Source organism: Drosophila novamexicana, unplaced genomic scaffold (genome assembly GCF_003285875.2).
Source record: "Drosophila novamexicana strain 15010-1031.04,08,12 unplaced genomic scaffold, DnovRS2.1 tig00000564-arrow-pilon, whole genome shotgun sequence".
NCBI classification, from domain to species: domain Eukaryota; kingdom Metazoa; phylum Arthropoda; class Insecta; order Diptera; family Drosophilidae; genus Drosophila; species Drosophila novamexicana.
Window position 1 is genome coordinate 1,328,727 of NW_020824810.1, and position 17,280 is coordinate 1,346,006.

At 41.1% G+C, this 17,280-nt stretch overlaps 2 protein-coding genes and 1 non-coding gene across 19 annotated transcripts in view; all 3 read left to right on the forward strand.

Annotated features, from left to right (window-relative positions):
* LOC115762528 (protein MTSS 2) overlaps positions 1 to 17,280 on the forward strand; it is a 55,170-nt gene that overhangs the window by 15,414 nt on the left and 22,476 nt on the right. For all 17 annotated transcript variants that reach the window (XM_030704794.1, XM_030704798.1, XM_030704807.1 and 14 more), the window contains exon 2: positions 4,767 to 5,124. In XM_030704794.1, the coding sequence (XP_030560654.1) occupies positions 5,053 to 5,124 (72 nt within the window). In that variant the 5' untranslated portion in view covers positions 4,767 to 5,052. The remainder of the gene's footprint in view (positions 1 to 4,766; positions 5,125 to 17,280) is intronic.
* Trnak-cuu lies at positions 12,279 to 12,351 on the forward strand. Its single transcript has one exon. It is a non-coding gene; the product is annotated as a tRNA-Lys (tRNA).
* Positions 14,681 to 15,526, forward strand: LOC115762530. The gene is made up of 3 exons (XM_030704811.1): positions 14,681 to 14,932; positions 15,004 to 15,180; positions 15,236 to 15,526. Exons 1-3 carry the CDS (start codon positions 14,687 to 14,689, stop codon positions 15,410 to 15,412), a joined length of 600 nt encoding a protein of 199 aa, XP_030560671.1. The 5' UTR covers positions 14,681 to 14,686; the 3' UTR covers positions 15,413 to 15,526.

Genomic DNA, 17,280 nt, shown 5'->3' on the forward strand with positions numbered 1-17,280 from the left:
CAACCCAAACCCCCCTATAACTTCCGCCCCTTGGCTGGATAAGCCCATAAATCAGCTGCAGCTAAAGCACTGAGAAGTATTGTCGCAATGGGCTGTAAACATGTTTGTTTAACCGAATACCTCAGTGCTACGGAGGGTTTTAGTGCTGTGCTGTTAAACTTAAGCATATGTCAAGATATTTGTATACTCCCAGCCGGATGGGCCATGTGATGGGGCTGTCTCAGAGCATAACACTAGATTAGAATGTCAAATGTGTGCATGGAATATGCATAGATGAAGAAGATACGAGTAATTGATATAAAATCATTTATACAAGATGCGATGAGTGCAACAGAAAATGTAAAAGTAATGCTGTAAAATGCATGCTGTTGAAGGGACGCTGTTACAGTGATGCTGTTAAAGTAATGTTAATATTATGTAGTAAAGGTAACGCTGTTAATTATATTTGGAAGTTGATAATTGATGACTACAAAAGAATGCTGTGAAAGGGACGCTGTAAAATGCTGTTAACAGTGTGCTGTTAACAGTATGCTGTTAATAGTATGCTGTTAACAGTATGCTGTAACTGTAGAATGCTGCTAAATTGACGACGTTAACAGTATTTTGTTAAAGAAATGCTGTTAAGATAGCGCTGTTAATAATTAACTGTTTAAATTATGCTGTTAACAATATGCTGTTAAAGTGATGCTGTTAAAGTGACACTTTTATTTTCATTTCAAAAACAAATCCCTCGCTTATTATAATATTAATAGCTAGGCATATGCTCTTGCATTGAGCTCGCCCTGCCAGCAGTATGTTTGCTCAAGATTTAGCCACACTTATCAGATGGCTTTTCCCCCCTTTTAAGTCTGCGCAAGTGTTGCCCTGGCACGATGTCGATAACATTTCAACTCGCCACGCATTCACGCATAATTACAGGCAGCCTAAAGAAAGACACAGGCGGCACTGCAGCTAAGCTGTGCGTGTGCGCACATCTTGGGGGCGCAATTAGGAATAGTCTCTATGGGCAGCCCCTTGATAGAGTCTCTCTGCAGACGAACTCTGTCAAGTCACTTCCTGTAATAGAAACCAAATTGAACGTGCGGCATGCAACTAAACGTGTACACAAATCTATTTGCCGTATCAGGCACAGCCCTTGGATCGCAACAACAACAGCAACAGCAACAGCTTCCGCCGCAACAGATGCAAATCTCGGGGCGCCAATGGAAACCGCATTGGGACGTTGACTTCGCAGAGCAGACAGCAGCCGCAGCAGCAGCAGCAGATCAAACGTAAATAGGGCGGAAAATTATGCGTAGATAGTTGAAACAAAAACGTATTCACAATAGCAATAAATACAAGCAAGAGCGCACGACTAGCAGCTACCCTGTACTCAGCAACGAAATGATGCAGAGCGCGGTGAGCTGAGAAATGGGTATACAAAAATTTGATTGATGTCTTAACTGCATGAGAAACAAATGCTTAAAGGCCTAGATTCAAATTAGACATTTATCGATATTAAGAAAATAGCGAAAAGTTATCGATAAATTGAAATGAAATTGTTATCGAATGTGATTAAGTATATCTAGACTCGGTAATTGATACCTTACGGACTAGATTTTGCTTCCAGCTGCCTGTTAATAGATACGCTTTTGGCTAGACTTTGCTTCCATTCGCTTGTTACATACCCAACTGCAATATACCCGTTTTTGGATAGGGTATCTGTAGGGTATAATAACAGGCAACTTGACATTTGTGCTTTCGCATTGAACTCGACGACTCGTTGCCCCTCCAACCCCTTTTTCCATTGTGTTGTTTGTCGGCTCGGCCGGCTTTGGCTTAAACGGTTTCCCGCTTGCAAAATTGTCGTTTTCCTGTTTGGAGTTGTTTTTTTTTTTTTTTTTTTTTTTTTTTTGTTAATGCACGATTTGGTAATTTGCTGGCTACTGGCCAAGAATCTGGGCCTGAAACTTGCAGTAGATCACATCACGTTTGCTCGCTCTCTCTCTCCCTATCTTCCTCTCTCTCTCGCTCTCTTCCTCTCTTCAGACTGGTCTACCTTGCAATTATCCAACCTTTGTTGTTGTTCCTGCTGCTCATCTTTGTTTGCCTTTGCTTGGCCCTTTGACAGCTCTGCCCTTTGGCCTCAATCTGGAGCCCCTTTAACCAATTTTTGTATGGCTTGCGGTTGAGTGTTTTCTATCTCATTTCGAAAGGGGCTGCCGCTAGAAACTCGGCTTAAGATGGAGCACAATTTGCATGTCTGCAAAGCGGAAATTGATTTATAAGCGCACTGTTATAATTACTCTGATTGTAAAGTGAAGACTAAGTAATTATGAAATTGAATTAAACCAACATATTTTATTGTCAAATCGAGACACTGAAGGCCATATCAGACCTATTTAATGGTCAATCTTGAGGCTGTGTTGCCGCCTGATTATGACACTGACAGCAACTGTCCGCGCGGTTCTGGCGGCAATTACAAACAACAAAAGATGCAGATACATGCGGCAGCTACAGATACGCACTCACAAAAGATACAAGCGCATAGAAAAAAAAATAGATATATCTATATATGTATATGAGACACAATGCACAAATGATAAATGCAAACAACAAAAGCGCGACAACAACAACGTAAATAAAAAGAGGAAGAAAAGTGGAAGAGTGCCAACAACAAAAGCTGGTGTGATTGCCTGGAGAACGTGACGCTCTCTCTCTCTCTCTCTCTGTGTGTGTGTGTGTGAGTGTGTGTGCTTGGAAAAGCGCAGTGAAAAGCATTGAGAACAAGTTGAAGAAAACGCGCAGCTGCGCTGCCACAGCCAGCGCGTCGCTTGGGCAGTGTAAATGACCTCTCAAGATAAAGTTGTTGCCAACACAAACACTCGCAATGGCGGCAAAGTTGTTCTTGTTGTTGTTGTTGTTCCTCTTCCAGTTGTTGTTGTTGCTGCTGTGCGCTGCTGCTGTTGCCCGCCGACTTGCAATTTCCGCAAGTGCGGAAATAAGTTTTTGCACAACTAATACAAATACTAAACAAATATTGAATCATTAGACAAACAAGATAATATATTGTTATCTGTGCAAAAACAATGTGGCTGCCCAATTGACAACTATTCTTAAAGCCATAAAGATTGGAATTGGTTGAATAGTCATGTTATTAGCTGGAAAATTGTCAAAGATATTATAAGCTTAATCACTGCAATTACGCTTCCTAACCTGCTAGCTTTGCTAAATGTTTTCTTAAAAGCAATCCATAGTAATTAATGTATAATTTATAATATGAAATGATTACAAATCAAGGATTAGTTTCAGAAAAGTAACACAGGCTGTTCTTAAAAGATCAATCTATAAATATTGAATGATTAGAAATGAAGGAAGAAGCATATTATTAGCCGGAGTAAGAACTCGCAGGCGCAATTAGGGTATGCCACGTTTCTGCTAACTATTTAAATAATTGGTAAACAATTCGTAAATATTGCACCGTGAGCCAAATAAGATTGTAAGGCAAAAAATCGTCATATAAGGGTATTCACTGTATCTGCTAACTTGCCAGCTTCGAAATCTTTTCCCTCTATAACTGAAATGTCTTGTGTTGCGCTCAAGGCTTGGCTTTGGGTTTCGGCTACGTCTTTGGCTTCAGTTTATTTGGTTATCCATGAATTTGAGTAGGCTGCTTTCGAAACGCCAAACTGAAGAACTGTGCTGGCACGTACAGCGTTCGAATGGAAATTGGAAAATGTGGAAACATACAAATGGGTCAACTCGTGTTGCACTAAACCAACGAGTTGCTAATGGCTTTATTTATATGCTCATAGCTCGTCGTAACTCCCCAACTCGTAACTCATAAACTGCAAAAGAAGACGTTGTTGTACCGCTTCCTGTACGCTGACACACACACAGAGACCCACACACACACACACACATACACACTCAGTCGCTGACATATCAATAAACAATTAGCAATTGCATTAACGCAATTAGCCTGCAATGATTAAAGCTCTTCGAAGCACTTGTCGTGCCACGCACATAACATATAAATCACAACTCGCTGATATCATTATTTGGGTCACATTGCAGGGCTTTCATTACCCCCACCCCCCCCCCCCCCCCCCCCCTGCTGCTGTCCCTCTGCGTCTTGCCGCGTCGATTTATAAATAAGTGCCAGCTATTTCTATTGCGCCTACGCATTGCCTAAAAGAAAAACCACAAGCCCCCTAACCGCTCTCTCCCTCCCTACGTATAAGGCGCTAGAAAAAGCTTATTAATAAGCATAATTAAGCATAATAATTTTGTTTTGAAATATGCGCTAGTTTTCATTATATTATTTACGAGCACATTATTACATCGCCCAAGACAAATTTCGAAAATTTATGTTACGTCGTGTTGCATGTGGCACATGCATTTTTATGCCACATATGGCATATATATGTATATATGTATATATGTTATATGTATGTTGAGTCGGAAGTGTGGCGACTGCGCTCGTGCATGATTCATTCACGAGATGCTGATAATAAGGTTGGGTATGAGGGCTTTAATGGACTAAAAGAATAAAAGAGTATATGATTTAATTCTCAGAGACAGGCGTGAACTTTTTAGAAACTAGTTGAAGACCTCTTTGAAAGGGGTTTAAAAATGTGATTAAAAGCAGTTTTAGAATAATATTTAATAGATAAGCCGATATTGTGTGGAGGTTGGCATGGTATAATTCTTATTTGTAATGGAAATTTATTAATTTTCTTCTATATGTGTTCCCTATTAAAACCCAGCTAAACACTTCTTTACAGACGCTGCCAAAAACTCTGGTTGGAAGTGAGCCGAATGTGAACCGAAAAAAAATGTCGATAAAACGTAAAAATAATAAGCTAAGAGAGAAATACATTTTCTTGGTCTTGCCGGCCATCGAGAAGTGAAAAGCAAAGCATTCCGCAAAGTTAAAGGAACCTAAAAAAAAAGAAAAAAAAAGAACGCAGCGCGAACTCAAAAGCTAACGAAAACGAATTCGATCGATTTGCATTGACACAGTTTGAAATAGGAGCCACAAAAAATCCGGAGACGACGACAAAAACGGAAATGGATCTCAGTCTCGAACGCGACAGCTCTGCGCTGGGCAGTCTGTTCCAACAGATCATAAATGACATGAAGGTAAGTGATTGATAATTTATAGAATTTTTTCGATTATTTTACGGAAGTCAAAAACTATTAGCTGGAAAAACAATTAGCGGAAATGTTAGCCGAGTTTACTCACGAAGAGCTGGCTGCTTGCTTTTCCAGCGTCAGTTCCAGTTCTAGTTCCAGTTCCAGTTCCAGTGAAATTAAACGTTTCGTTCTGGTTTTATTTTATAGAAATGCAACTAGACACGTGTCAAAATCACATGCAATTGCGACAGTTGTCGCAGCTGTGTATCGTTGCGCGAGACCTATCGAGTAACAAAAACAAAAAAAGTAAGAGGTTCTAGTCGGGAGCACCCGACTAGGGGATACCCTGAACCCTCCTCTTCCAACATCAAATGCATATATATATATATACTATTCTAGAAGCTATATGTCAAGTTTGGTGACTCTAGCTCCTATAACTTACCAAAATTGCCCAAAAAACAGGATATCGATATTGATTTTTATCGATTACTTGGAAACGGGGCAAGTTATCGATTATCGGAAACAAACTCGATCTGCGCAGGCACTAGAAGCACCTACATCTAAAATTTCAGTCTCTAGCTCTTATAGGTTCTGATATCCTTGCGTTCATACATACGGACAGACGGACATGGCTAGATCGACTCGGCTATTGATGCTGATCAAGAATATATATACTTTATGGGGTTGGAGATGCTTCCTTCTGCCTGTTACATACATTTGGATTTTGCACAAATACAATATACCCGTATACCCATTTTCAATGGGTTCAGGGTATAAAAAGAAAACGTAAATCACCAAAAGGTCCGTTTCGCTTCGCGACGACGCATTGTCTGAGTTTGAGTGTGTCAAGAACTCCCATGCTGGGTTTTCTGCTCTAACAAAGTAAACAAAAACCCCAGCAGAAATAATTAAAGCCAAGGTCAGAGCAATGTTAAGAATGTGTGTGTGTGTGTGTGTGTGTGTGTGTGTGTGTGTGTGTGTGTGTGTGTGTGCAAAAATAAACAAAAGTTTCAGATAAACAATTTGGGTTTGTTACCGATGCGAAAACTGTTGCGATAAAAGATATATAACATGCACGACTCAAGGCTTCGCACATAAATATATTTCAGAAATTGTCTAATTGATTTTTTCTGTGCCAAAAATGTTCCAATTAATCTAAGCGCAAAGGCACATTTCAATTCAATACAAAAAAAAATAGATACGTTCGCTTTTATCATTAATTGATTTTAATACCCTATAAATCAAGCTCTAATGGGCATATGGAAAGAAATATGTTGTGTTCTGTCTGCTCTAAACTTGGGGTTCAGTGAAAATATTGTTGAAGAATATCTAATGAGGGATCATTTAATCAGCAGCATCCCAAGATACCCTTCTATGATTTTAGTACAGGGTATTTCTTCTCAGTTGAGCTGCACTCAGGTCTATAATTGCGATATCTAAGTAGTTAATTGCAGTGTATCAATAATTTATATTTATTTGTTATTTTTTACTTTCTTTACCCATGCAATAATTAATCCCATAATACAGGGTATTTCTCCAGTTGTCTCCAGTTGTAATTGCGTTGCTAAGTCTACGCACATTGTATCTATGTATTTAATTGCAGTGTATCAATAATTTATAGCAATCATGACGCCATACGCGTTCAACTGCCTTCGCACATAAATACATAAATATTGGCCTATTATCCGAGCTTTCAATTAACGCAATACAAGTAAATAATAAATATGTATAATATATGTATATATTCCATTAATTTTTTTGCCAATTAAAAGTTCTTCAAACTATTTCTGGCCCTTCATGTTCAATTTTATGTTAAGTGCTTTGGCGCCAGTTTGGCTTTGGCCCAAATCCAATTTGTGCTCTCATCCAGCTTAAGCTCTGTTGGCAGCCTAATCCTCTCGAGATGCACAGATCATGACTAATTTATGGCTGTGCATAAGTTAATACCTGTGCTTAGTGTATATTTGGTGTTTGCTTTCGTTTCTATTTTTGGGGCTGTAGAAACATTTCCATATGCTGGCCGCAGCTTCCGCCATTTTAGCCCATTTCCGACTTGGCCCGTCGACAGGTGTTGTACATTTTGTACATTTCGACGCCTTGTCAGCTGCTTCGCCTGGCTATATAACAAAAATAGGAAAAAGAAAAGTTAAACTCCGGTGGCAAAAGATAAAAGTGCGCCGCCTCTTGCTATTTATAATGCCGGCCTCTGAGCGTGCCACCTTGGAACAGACCCAGGCATGAGCACAGGTAGAGATACACACACAGATACAGATACAGATGCAGGCCGAGGCGCAGACAGCTGTCAGGAATTGTGGATGCGGGCGGTTGCATTTTGTATTTATGAAATTTTTTGGAAATGTGGCCACGCAATTGTGCAGAAGTTCGTTGTACTAGGTTTTTAGCTGTTTTCCAGCCAGTTGTTGCTGCTTGCTTGGCCCGAGTGCGAATTAGAGCAGAAACATGCCTTGAAGCATGTGCAGCATCTAATGTTGTGTGTGTTTCTGTGTGCTTAGCCACAGCTGCTGCTGCTGCTGCTGCGCTTCGTTACTTGACAATTGTCTGGCAAACTTAATACCCTGTACCCGTAGAACATGAGTAGAAGAGGGTATATGGCAGCTGTGCTACTGTATGTAACAGGCAATTGCACTGTCAACATTTTCTACATTTTAAAGATGACCAAATCTCGCAATGGAGCCTGCTTTGAGGTTGTATTATTTGACTCTTGAAAGGAAAACTTTACAATACGCTTTGGTTAATCAAATCAAAATGATCAACTGTTTATTTGCCAGTGGAATCGCAAAATGTGAAGTGTGAAAATGTAACATTTTAAAGCATAGTCGAATTGGGCTATAATACTTATGTCCGATCTAGCCATGTTCGATTTTATTGACATATTTCTATCGATAAATCCCAAACGATCTCAATTTTAAACCTTAGATTTGTTAGAATGTATTAAAAGTTATCTAAGTTAAAGACATAGACATCTTTTTGTATAGTGTAAAGCAAGCATATATTATTTTTAAAACCTTTCTTTAAAGGTTTTGACATATGCTCACATAGCTTGTAGCTTTAAAATGTTCATTACGATTGAAAAATGCACAGAAAATTGATTGAAGAATACCATTTTTCACTGTGTAGCCACACGCTAGAGCACTCCTACTACTTGTTGTTGTCTAGCCGGTAAAAGATTGAGGCCTTCGGTTTGGGCCAAAATGCCAATGCAAATGTCAGCTGTAGGTGTTTGCGGGGCATCTTTGAACAGACGTGGCTAACTAAACCGTCTAAACTTAACTTTAATTCCAATTTCCTAGTCACTAAAATTAGTATTTTGCTGTTGTTTTAATTGCTTCGCTGCGTTTGCCTTCGCCCGCTTTAGTTTAGCATCTGTGCATATACATACATATGTGTGCATATATATATTTAGCAAAGATCTTAAATGCCAGCAGACCAGAACAAATTTATGCCCCCGAGGCGAGAGCGTCTGGAAGTGCACGAATACGAATACGAATTCGTTAAATATTAAATAAAATATCCACTAACGGCATTCGCAAGTAGCTGCAATTAAGTGCGGCTAATTTCAATTAGATTGCAAAGTCACAGTCCGAGTCCAAAGTTTACCAGCTGCCCAGCTATTTCACATTGTTGTTGTTGAATTGCTTTTTTTTTTTAATTTTAAGCAAGTGGTGCTCTTTAAAAGGTTGTTCACTCTTACGGCGCGTCTCGCACGGCTGACTGCCAAACAACAACTTAGGCTGAGTGGAAATCCGTGAATCTGTCATTCTGTCAGTCGCTCAGTTAGTCAAATTGTCGCATTTGGATGACACTCGCTGAATGTGTAACACAAAAGAGCTCTAAATGCGCAATTTCAGCCGCAAGGCGTCTATAATAACTATACCCTGTGGCAAAAGAAATCGCTGCAGAGGGCATAAAAAGCCCTTGGCTGAAGGCATATTTAGAAACTTATTAGGTAAATTATCGGTATGTCTTCGATTCAGTTAAAAGTACCTATTTCAAGAACTGGCATACTTCAAGGAAACATAAAGCCTTTATCTAATTGAGTTTGATACAATATTACAATGATAATTGATTTCCAACTTTTACTTCTATATTTCCATAGAAATTATAATGTGTTATTCAGTTTCAGTTGCAAATAGGCGCTGAGATTGTCTACGCTCGCGTCTATGCATTAGCTTGAAGTGCTGTCATATTTGAACCGGCGACCTCTCGTTTGCTAGTTCGACGTTCAAACACCTAGCCAAATGGCGCCTGGCGTTGCGTTTGCAAAGTTAATTTCAGAATGTGACTGCCATGTTGATGCTATTCATCCAAAGGAAACTATCATATACCATCTACTTGTGGATTGAATTCTCCACAAGCCTTTCCCAAGGCTCCGGAAAGGTTCAGTAAAGATTTCAATCTCGAGGCTCTCATGCATTGGGACAGAGTTCAGTATGTCAGTCAGGAAAATAGCTATATATATAGGTAGATCCATTCACTGGGCATCTGCTAGTTCATCATTTTAGTTTTGCTAGCCGCAAAAGTGAAATTCGCTTAAAGCGACGCTTTCTTTGCCCGTTGGCACTTTTCTGGCTTCCTTTTCTTGCCGACCCTCTCTCAGCTCTTTTTGGCATAACAATTGCTGTCGAGTGCGTCTTAAGGTTTTTATTGTTACACACACACACACACACATGCACATTAGGCCCATTAATGTCGAGAAAATATATGTTTTTTGCTTTAATAAAAACCAAATGATGAAAAGCTCTAGCATTTCCCAGCAACACTTTTGCCTAGGCAATTTTGATGGGCGCGGTTTTGTCTCGCTGTAATTTCGGTCGGCGTTTGCACTTGACAACCAGATAGTAGAGAATCACATAGGTCATTCCATAGATAGTCATAAAGCTGGCGCCCAGAAACAAGCCAATGGCGCCGCCAAAGGACATGATCAGCTGATCCGTGCTGAATACAACGCGTCGCTTCATGCCCATCTTGGGCGATTCCTGCTGTATGATGATGGTGCGCTCGAAGTTCGCGCCAGCATATTGAGTGCCGCCCTAAAAGTAAGGAGAACTTTTCTAGGGATCATTGACATACTCTATGCTACAAGCTTACGCCACTCTGGCCGAGCTCCTCGGCCACAATGAAGCTGTTCTCCTTGCACAGGGGCAGGCAGTCGCAGGTCCTTTCCAGCCAATTGTTGCGCGCCAGGCACAGCATTCCCTTCACAGAGCAAATAGGCTCTTTGGGACCGGCGGCATAGAAGAAGGGCTTGCATTTGCACAGATCCAGCGCCACATTGATGCGGCACTCCAGACGACACAGGCTGGGATGATAGGGCTGCCCATTGATGGGCCATAAAATCGATTTTATAATATATCACTGGATATTCTTCAGTTTTGGTCTCTTACACTATAGTACTTGAGATTGTTCTCCTCGATGTAGCGACACTTGCGATAGGCGACGGGCACATTGCGCACTTCGTCCTCCGCCGATATCGAGCTGAGCAGCACCTTCAGCAAATAGGAGGTCTCGATGCCCGTATCTATGCCCACTGTGCGTCGATCCTTTGGCAGCATCACCTCGTTCACATCGTGCATAAACTAAGCATATGCCAGTTAAGATTCGTATCCAATTGCGAGCCACTTACTACTTACCAGATGGACATGTGTGCCAGGCACAGCTGGCTTGATTGTGGTCTGGCAATTGGCAAAGGCATTGCATAGACGCACGGGCGGCACTTTGAGTTTGACGCTGTTGATGAATAGAAAGTTGGAAAAAAAAAATGGCAATTCGATTTCGTGGCATAATTATATAGAATATATGTTTCTGTACTCACTTTGAGCCGTAGGGATTGCCGAATTTTACCAGCTGGGAGGTTGTCTGGCACAGGCCCATTTCAGTGAGAGTGGGCGCCAATTCGGGCAAACTCTGGTTGGCAGCGGGTAAAACTCGGTGCAGAATATTAAATAATAGTTCAACAAAATCGATATTCTCCAACGTTGTGTCGTTCTCATAGGGCGCCAGCGTTTCCAGGTTATTGTACTGCAAGCGATTCACCACGAGCAGAAATTTGCGATAATAGTTGATCCTCTCGTCTTCGTCTTCTGACGAGCCAGATCCCATATTCCAGGTGCTGTCAATTTTTGTTCAAAGTCAAACCCTTTATTATCCCAAACGGTGTGCATACTCACTTGTGGATCAGGTCTCCTGATACCTTTGCGTCCATGGTGACAAACTGGGTGCAGAGAGTGACCCCCATGAAGGGAAAGGAGCGCAACGCAAAGAGATATTCGTACTCGTAGACAATGGGATTATCGCGAAAGCGTTGCCACTGCGAAAGGCAGCTGCCGATGGCATAATAAGCGGCTGCCACGATCATTGCCAGCCAAAAGATGCGCTCGATCCAGTGCAGATCTTTGCGCGCCACATAGGGCATGCCATGTATTGCCGATTCCTTGGACAACTCCATCCACCAATCGTGCTCCTCGCCGTGCTCCGGGCTCGACTCTTCTCTCTCCTCGATGTGACTTACCATGTTGTACTGAATGTGCTCGCATGCGACGCACTGGCTTTTAAATAGAGTCGAGCCGAGTCCTGTAAATGATGCGCTCGACTAATTACCGAGCTGTTTTTATATATAATAATCATCCTTAATGGTATTCTCCTGTTGCTTTCATTCTTTCGACATGCATTTTCCATTAGCCTGCCAAAGAGAAAAAGGAAAATGTTAACTATGACTTATGGATTAAAATTTAAATACATATAAAAACATTTTTAAAAATCTTTTAAATATAGAGGTCAAATCATAGCCACAAAGAAATCGGCTTACATTAACATCTATTTACATATGAGCAATGCATGTTGTGAATACAAATTTTGTGGCTAATTAATTAGATAATTTTCATGCAAATGCCCAAATTTGTTTCACACTCAATTCATTAAGTTTATTAATTAACCAAAAATAGAGACCAGTTCGAAGTAAAATTGTGCCACATTTCCAGCACAAGGCTGAGGTCTATGAATAAAAGAAAAAACCGGCTATGAAATTTTTGTTTATGAAAATCAAACAAGAAAAGCTCCAAAGTAAATAGGTGTGAATTTTAATTTATTGCTCGTGAACTGTTTGCACAGCTTGTTAGTACTTTGACGCAAGCTAACCAAGTGCCCGGCTAGCTCAGTCGGTAGAGCATGAGACTCTTAATCTCAGGGTCGTGGGTTCGAGCCCCACGTTGGGCGAGCATTAAACTTTTTTGTGTTGCTTCGTTTTTTTTTTTTTTTTTTTAATTTTTCAAATAGTTTTCCTCAACATTTGTCAGCTGCTTTGAGTAATTTTTTGGTATTAAATCGAACAACAATGTCGCACAATGTGTGGGAGACTTGTACACAAATAGATATATATATAAATTGGACTATGGCTAATAAGTATTTATTTATAGCGCTAAACCTGAAGAGTGGCAACAGCAGCAGCAGCAACAACAACAAAGTATTCATAATCACAGCGCTGACGCAATACTCAGTCATTTTTATGACAACATCTCGTTTTTCTCCGATTGCTTGAAAATGGCTAAAAGCCGCATTCAAGGCCACAACTTGGCTGGCTCTGCGAAATGGCACAGTGCACAGTTTGTATTTGTGTTGAGTTTATAGAAAAAGTCACTTATTGTCGGTTGTGTCGCTTGGCTTTTGTGTTGGCCCCACTCAAAGAGAGTGCACAGGAAGTGCGCAGGATGTGAGCCGAACCAAGCAAAGCCAACTGGGAAACTGGCACAAGGCTATGGCCATGATGTGCCGGTTCCTCTCGAGCTTCCGATAGTGCGTTTGTTGTGCAATTAGAACAAATATATGTACATATATATATAAAGCAGGAATTAAATCTTCGCATTTTCATAATAACTTGCTCTGTAAACAGTTCCATCGCACCGAACCCTGAACCGAAGCTCGAACCTTAACCCAAAATATGAATTACTTAAAATTATATATTGTTATATATCTCATGGTAAAACACAGCGAGCCTTGTCCAGCTGAAAGTTTAGTAAATTAAAAGCCCAATTTAAAGTTGAGAAAAATATGATGAACCCGAGTTAGAACCATAATGCGAAATAACTGGTTCGAATCATATTACGAACAGCCGACAATTTTGATGGGGCTTAACAACAGTCAAGTTTGATCTCATAAACGGATTGAATAACATACCGATCTTCAGGTCTTAAGTGAATATCACATGCTAAGAGATCTTTTGTTCGTTTAACACTCGGGGAAATTAAAGTATGTGAACTACATGACGCTCGTCTCGACGGATCCAGACAATGATCCCCCGCAGATTGTAATCTGAAGCATGCGAAAAGTGTTTCCTCTTCAGACGCCACAAACAATGCCACGCAGAGGCTGGAGGAGAGAAGTCGTCGTCGTCGTCGTCGTCGTCGTCGTCGTCGTCGTCGTCGTCGTCGTCGTCGTCGTCGTCGTTATATTAATTACTTTGCATTATTGTTTAAAGCAAACTGCGGGCAATTGTTGCTGTTGCTGTGGATGTTGCTGCTGTGAGTGGAGGAGATTGTCGTTTAGCCTGGCATTTTGACATGATGTGCATTTGAAATAGTGTGGCGTGATTGAAATGCGATTGAAACTGGGGCTGCACGAGAAGAGGAGAGATGGGAAGGGAGTGGAGACTACGCTAGCGAGACCTCAGCATACTCTATAGAAGTGTATTTCCATCGGTCCATCGACATGGCGCAAAATAAGCTGCGATTAATTAAAAATGTTTATGAAATTGCGCACGAGAGCAACAGAAATGTTAAGATAGACTAGAGATAAACTCTCGGCTCGTGTGTATTACGTGTGGGTGTGGCATCATCATCAAAGTTGTTGTTGTCGTTGTTCTGGTTGTTGTTGTCGTTGTCGTTGTCGTCTACACGCCCAATTATATGCATAAGACGTCTGGCTGGAGGGTTTTGTTTGCATTTGCTAAATATATTCGAATCGGAATTCAGAATGTCAGGCGAAAGTTCAAGCAATATCAGACATATCAGTCTGATGAGTGGCATATAATAAAGGTTTTGCGATGGTTGAGTTTAATAATATTTATTGTATACCAAATGAAATTACCCGGCATTGTCCGGATCAGAAAAGATGCCACCCTTGCAAAACCAAATTCAAATTCCATTCCCAGTCGCCTTTCTTAAAAAAAATAACAGACTCAAATATAAAAATTTCTCTTGTACTTGAACCGGCGATCTCACGCATGCTAGTTCTACGCACATATAACTTGTTATTGACTTTTTCAATATAATATTTGCAATATAAAGAACAAACCTCGCATCCATCTCGCTCAATTGGTACAACCTTTGTAGCGTTCATCTTAATCTAGTGTAACTAGTTTGTCGTGTTCGGGGCTCGTCGATCGTATCGGGAATTATGTTAATTCGCAACAAGTTACATTGTAAAAAAACATGATTGATTAGCCCCATTACAATGTGCCGCTAATTAGCCGAAGAATTAAAGCCCTGTTTGGATTCCATATAAAAATGGTCGAGTGAACCAGACGACGAGTGCATCGTGTTGCACGTATTCGAAAATGTGGTCCGCATTGTTGCTGTTGTTTTCAAGCCAGATTGTGTGCTGTGTCCTGGCGGCTGATTACGAGATGATTATTGATGATCCGGATATATTCTCGAATTGCAAAGAACCACCGCCGGGCGCCGGAAACATACACAGCCTGTTGAACATGGACGAGCTGGAGCTCACTCTCGATGGGGATACCATACACATTGAGGGCAATGCGACAACTGTTTGGGACATACAGCCGGGTGATCGCATAGCGGTAACAAGAGAAAATAGAAACCAATTCAATATCTAAGCTTGCCTTACTTAAGAACCCAATAATTATGCTAGGCTACCGCGCGCCTGATGCAATTGGATCGTGGCGTCTGGCAGCCGACGGTGTTCAGCATTGCCACGCAGGACTTTTGCGACATTATGTATGACAAGGATCAGTATTGGTACAAATATTGGACCAGATATGTTAAGAATGCGTCGGTCATGGAAAAGAAATGCGTTCATCATAAGGGCGTAAGCTGACTTGGTTCATCTTTTTGATTAGGCGCTGATTCTCTTCATTTTGCAGGCCAAATTGATTCATGAGCCGTTCGATCTGAAAATGGTATTTACTAATATTCGTGGCGCCTCGCTGCAGGGACGCTACAAGGTTGTCGTCATCATGGAGGCCTTTGATGACGATAAAAATGTTAAGCGACCCAAGAGCATTTGTCTGGAGATAGTAGGTGATTGTGAGAAGCTATGAAAATATTTGTATGAATTGGAAGGCAATGCGAATTCAACTTTATGTAACGAAAACTTATCCTTAATAATACAACTGTAGTTCAATTAGAATCGCTAGCAAAAAGTTAAAAAAGCTTTAAATGGCACCCAGAGAACTTTCTTTGCATGGCTTCCCTTTTAAATCAGACGCAGGTCAAGTTAAATCGATTTTTTTCTTATAAGACTAGCGGGTCTACCGCATATTTAAATGAAACGAAACTTTCGATGAGCCCTCCTCTACGATTCTCATAAATTCTAGTGGGCCCTCACATTTTGGTGATCTTTTAGTTTTGTGTAAATATGTAGTGTGTGTGTGTGTGTGTGTGTGTGTGTAAATGTGTATACATCATTCTCCCTCACTATCTCTATCTCCCTTTCTCTCTCTTTGTCATTACTTGGTCTCTCCTTCGTTACTCCCTCTGTCTCATTACTTGTTCTCTCCCTCGTTACTCCCTCTGTCTCATTACTTGTTCTCTCCCTCGTTACTCTCTCTCTCTTTAATTACTCTCACTCTACTACTGTCTATCCCTCTCTCCGCCCCCCTCTCTCTCTCTCTCTCTCTCTCTCTCTCTCTCTCTCTCTCTCTCTCTCTCTCTCCCCCTCTCACTCTCTCTCTCTCCCCCTCTCACTCTCTCATTACACACACACTCTCTCTCTCTCCCTCTCTCTCTCTCTCTTTCTCTCTCTCTCTCTCTCTCTCTCTCTCTCTCTCTCTCTCTCTCTTTCTCTCTCTTTCTCTCCCTCTCTCTCATTACTCTCCCCCTTTTTCTCTTTCTCTACCTCTCATTAAACTCTCTCTCCCTCATTACGCTCTCTCACTCTCTAACTGTCTACTCCATACATTTATATTAAAGCTACGCTCTCTGCTGCTGTCATACTTCTTATTTATTTTATTTTTACATGTACAGGGTATAATAATGGCTTATCTTTAATCCCCTATTTGATTCTGTGGCTGCGGCACGCGCTGATGTCAACAGACATTCAACTGTCATTCGAGATTGGCCTTTGTTGGTTGTGCCTGTGCGAGTGTGTGTGTGTGTGTGTGTGTGCGTATGTGTGTAGAGTTCATCAAGCGTTTCGTTAATGCCGCATGTTGCAAGCCGCAGTCACAGTTTTGTGTTACATGGTTACACACAGTGCCTGCTACTTGTATTCCGCCCGCTGGCATGTGGCAATGCGATCGCCAATTGTATTTGTAATCGCATTTATATTGAAATGGACGCAACTGGCAACTGGCATATGCAAATGTACGGCTGTCAGTTATTAAATTACTTGATGAATGATATAAATCGTGGCGTCTATTCTCAACTACTTGCCTCACGATTGCCAATTGGCTGCGCAGCATTTGATATTTAGTGCCGATTCATTGCCAATTGTTGAAACGATTTGCCCTAAACAAAACTTTCATTCGCCAAAAGAAGTTATTATTCAGCAGCAGCAGCAGCAGGAGGCACAGCATCAGAAACGCCTTCATCTTGCAACACTTTCATTTCAAATTTCTTGTTACACTGTGCAACATACATATATATTTATATTTAAGCAACTTTCTAAAAACAAATCTGGCCAAAAAGGTGCAAATTAGTGGCGCACGACTTTGTGCAGCAGGCGGCAGAAATGATTGCCCCAGGCCTAACCATACAACGTATATAGAAAATCAATTGGTAGAACCTCGCGATGGCCTTTAGTCATAAGCGCGGCTGCCGCTACTCGCTTAGCATATTGTCTACCCTGCCACATCTTCCCTTCCCCCCCAAAAAAAAGTTGCTAACCCAAAAAAAAGCGCTATGTAGGACGTGGCAGCAACTGAACCCGTTTGGCCAGCCAGCTACCCGGCCTGCCATCTCCCAGCTA